Source organism: Carlito syrichta, unplaced genomic scaffold, assembly GCF_000164805.1.
Source record: "Carlito syrichta isolate Samal-C Ts95f unplaced genomic scaffold, Tarsius_syrichta-2.0.1 Scaffold305682, whole genome shotgun sequence".
Taxonomy (NCBI): Eukaryota; Metazoa; Chordata; class Mammalia; order Primates; family Tarsiidae; genus Carlito; species Carlito syrichta.
The window spans coordinates 196,523-199,799 of NW_007249778.1; the positions used below are offsets into that span (position 1 = coordinate 196,523).

The 3,277-nt window shown below is 41.6% G+C and overlaps 1 protein-coding gene across 1 annotated transcript in view; it reads right to left on the reverse strand.

Annotated features, from left to right (window-relative positions):
• Positions 1 to 3,270, reverse strand: part of SLC35F5 (solute carrier family 35 member F5) — a 46,306-nt gene extending 43,036 nt beyond the window's left edge. The window contains exons 1-3 of the mRNA XM_021714583.1: positions 3,195 to 3,270; positions 2,250 to 2,340; positions 1,961 to 2,102 (exon numbers count right to left, since the gene is read on the reverse strand). Of these exons, the coding sequence (XP_021570258.1) occupies positions 1,961 to 2,102; positions 2,250 to 2,340; positions 3,195 to 3,234 (273 nt within the window). The 5' untranslated portion in view covers positions 3,235 to 3,270. The remainder of the gene's footprint in view (positions 1 to 1,960; positions 2,103 to 2,249; positions 2,341 to 3,194) is intronic.
• Positions 3,271 to 3,277: the final 7 nt, after the last annotated feature.

Sequence of the window (3,277 nt, forward strand, 5' to 3'; positions counted from 1 at the left end):
CAAAAAAAAAAAAAAAAAAAAAAGACAAGTTCGGTTTTCTCCCCAACTTTAATAAGGTATAACTGACCAAAACTGAATGTATTTACTGTGTACAGCATGGGTTTTGATACGTATAAAACATTCAAATTGTGAATGATTACCTTATGAAATGATTACCACAAACAAAAAACTAATTTTTTTTTTTACTTTGCATAGATTGCTAAACTATAATTTTTTTTTTTTTAGTTGGAGTCTCACTCTGTCGCCCAGACTGGAGTGCAGTGGCAGCTCCCAGCCACCGCAGCCTCGACCTGCTGGGCTCCGGAGATCCTTCCGCCTCAGCTTTCCAAGGAGCTGGAACTACAGGCGCATGCTAACACACCCAGCTAACTTTTTTTTTTTTTAATTTATTGTAGAGATGAGGTCTCGTCAAGTTGCCCAGCCAGGTCTCGAACCTGCGGGCTCAGGCAATTCACTCACTTCAGCCTCCCAAAGCACGGGATTACAGACTGAGCCACCGAGCCCGGCACTAAACTATAATTTAATCAGGTGTTCTTTTGCCCTAAATGTATCACCTGATAAATAAAAGACTATTTATTTAAAAGTAAAATGAAACTTAAAAGATAAGTTTAGTTCCCTGTGAATAAGGAGATTTATTTGAAGTAACACTACAAAATGTAATCTAAAAGAAGGTTATAGAATATATATATACAAAAGGCTGGACGCGGTAGCTCAAGCATGTAATCCCAGCACTTTGGGAGGCTGAGGCAAGAGAACTGCCTGAGTCCAGGGGTTCAAGAGCAGCCTGGGCAACTTGGTGAGACCTCGACTCTATAACATATATCAAAATATTAGCCAGGCATGGTAGCACATGACTGTAGTTCCGGCTACTTGGAGGGCTGAGGCGGAAGGATCGCCTGAGCCCTGCAGGTCAATGCTAGGGTAGCCATGAGCATGCCACTGTACTCTAGCCTGGGCGACAAAGTGAGACTCTGACTCAAATATATGTTAAGTATTCTTTTTTTTTTTTTAAGAGACAAGGTCTCAATCTATTATCTAGGCTAGAGTACAGTAGCATGATCATAGCTTAGCTCACTATAATCTCAAACTCCTGGACTCAAGTGATTAGTGATTACAGAAGAGTTTTCTAAAAAAATATTTATTCATAGGATACAATATCAATGTCAACTACTTACTTAGCTATGGTATGAGAAGACCTGCACTAACCAACTGCTTCTTTTCACATTTAAATTCATTTTATAAATTCTAGTTTCCTTCTGTATTTGCCTTATGATTGTAACATGTAAGCTGAAATTTAGTCATTTCCGAAAATAAAAGTTGCTTTTTATAGAGATCATTAACCAAACAGAATAAAGTATACAAGTAGAAAGAAGAACTAGCTTGTGAATTCAAAATAGCACATTATTACCAACAGATCATCAATAAAGACAAAACACAACTGAAGGCAATCACTGCCTACCCTGCACTTAGTAATAAAGTTTGAGTCAGCAAGCATAAATGTGGATGCACCCATGCATGGGTGTAACAGTGACCTATACATGAAAACTCTTACCACTTATACTCATTTGTGAAAGCACTCTTACTTTCTACTGTGGTATCAGATTGTTTTGCATCCTGGATGGCTGTTTCACTAGCAAATATTTACAGAAAGAATTTGAATTTAGAAAAAAAGCCAAAAGAAACACTTTCAAACATTAACAAAAGGAAAATAAACATATAGTAGTCTCCCTTCTAAGTAACCCTCCCTAAAAGATACAAGAAAACTGTGAAACAATGAAAAAGCAGCACCCTTTCAGTTTTTTTTAAGTGACAATAATTCGTTATCAAAGAAAACATAAATAATTCAGTAATATTTAAAATACTGCTTTTAGCAAGCATTAGACAGTAATGACTATAGATGCTATAGATGATCAGTAGTATTGCGACTGCAATGTAATATTTCTAGACAAGAGGTACATACCGAAGTAAGTTCTGAGGAAGCAACCCATATCACATCAACAAGCAGGAGAATAACAATCCCAAGAGCCATTCGCCTGCGCTGAGTGAAACCACTGTTCTGGGAATTCATTCGGTTCATCACAAATACACAAACCATTTGCAATCTGTTTTTTTACAAAATACATCATGTTAGAGATGATTTTTTTAAGAAAAATAACCATACAAAAACAAGGAAAGTAGCATAACCAAAACATCTGTCATTTCAGTATGTTCATTATCAAAGGTAGTCAGTATATAAGTGTGGAATTTACCTTGTTTTAAGGACCTTTCTAAGATCTTCAAGAGCAATGCCTGAAAACCTGTCAGATCTCAGCCTAAAAGGAGGTGAAGAAGTCAGGGCACCTAAAAACAACCACAAATGAAGGCTATAAAAACGTCAGCAACTCAAGGTGAGATTCATCACAACGTTTTTTTACTCTTCGCCTTCAAACTGAAAGCAAATGAAAGAAAAATAACAAATGTGTTAGATATAATTGGCATCTTTTCAACACGTTCATGTTATCCACTGTACTTCAGATTATACTCAGAGAGGTACACGACACAGGGGAGAATTAAAAAACAAATATTCACATACGGCGCATTTCAATATAAACTACTGGAAAAGAGCTTCTCCGAGTTTCACAAATACAGAACTCCATGCGCCTCTCCCTCCAGGGGAATCCACCCCAGGGACAGCGTCCACACACGCGCCTGTTTCTAAAAGGGTCTTTTCTGTCCCTGATCTCCGGCGTAGAATTTGGTTCTCCGGGAGGAAATGATTTCCTGTGGGTCCTGAAGGCACCTTTCCAATCTCCTCACGTGGTAAAAGGATCCTCCATGCTTCCCCGCCCACCCCTGTCATTACATCTAGCTATTTTAGATCGAAACTAATTCACCGGGGGGTGGGGGTGGGGGGAACAGCTGTCAAAAGGAACCCTTCTCCTTTTTTGGAGGAAAAAAAAAAAAAGTCAAGCCAGTGACGTCTCCCCAGGCACCGAGATGAAGCCGAGAGACGGCGCACGGGCAGCTTCCTCAATTGCAGAGTCCGCGCAGGGTGGGACCCCCGGGTCAGCCTCCGCTCACTCCGCCGCTAGAGACCGTCACGGTTTCGGACGAGGCTCTTCGGCCGCCTCCAAAGGCCGGAGGTGGGGCTGTCCGTGGACACTCGCTCCCGGTTTCGCTCCGTGTGATTCCGGGGCCCTTCCCTGCCTGCCTACCTGGCCTTGCTGCCCCGCGATGGCGTCGTGGCGGCACCATGAGCGGACCGGCCAGGCCCCGCAGCCGCCAAGCGCCGCGGCCC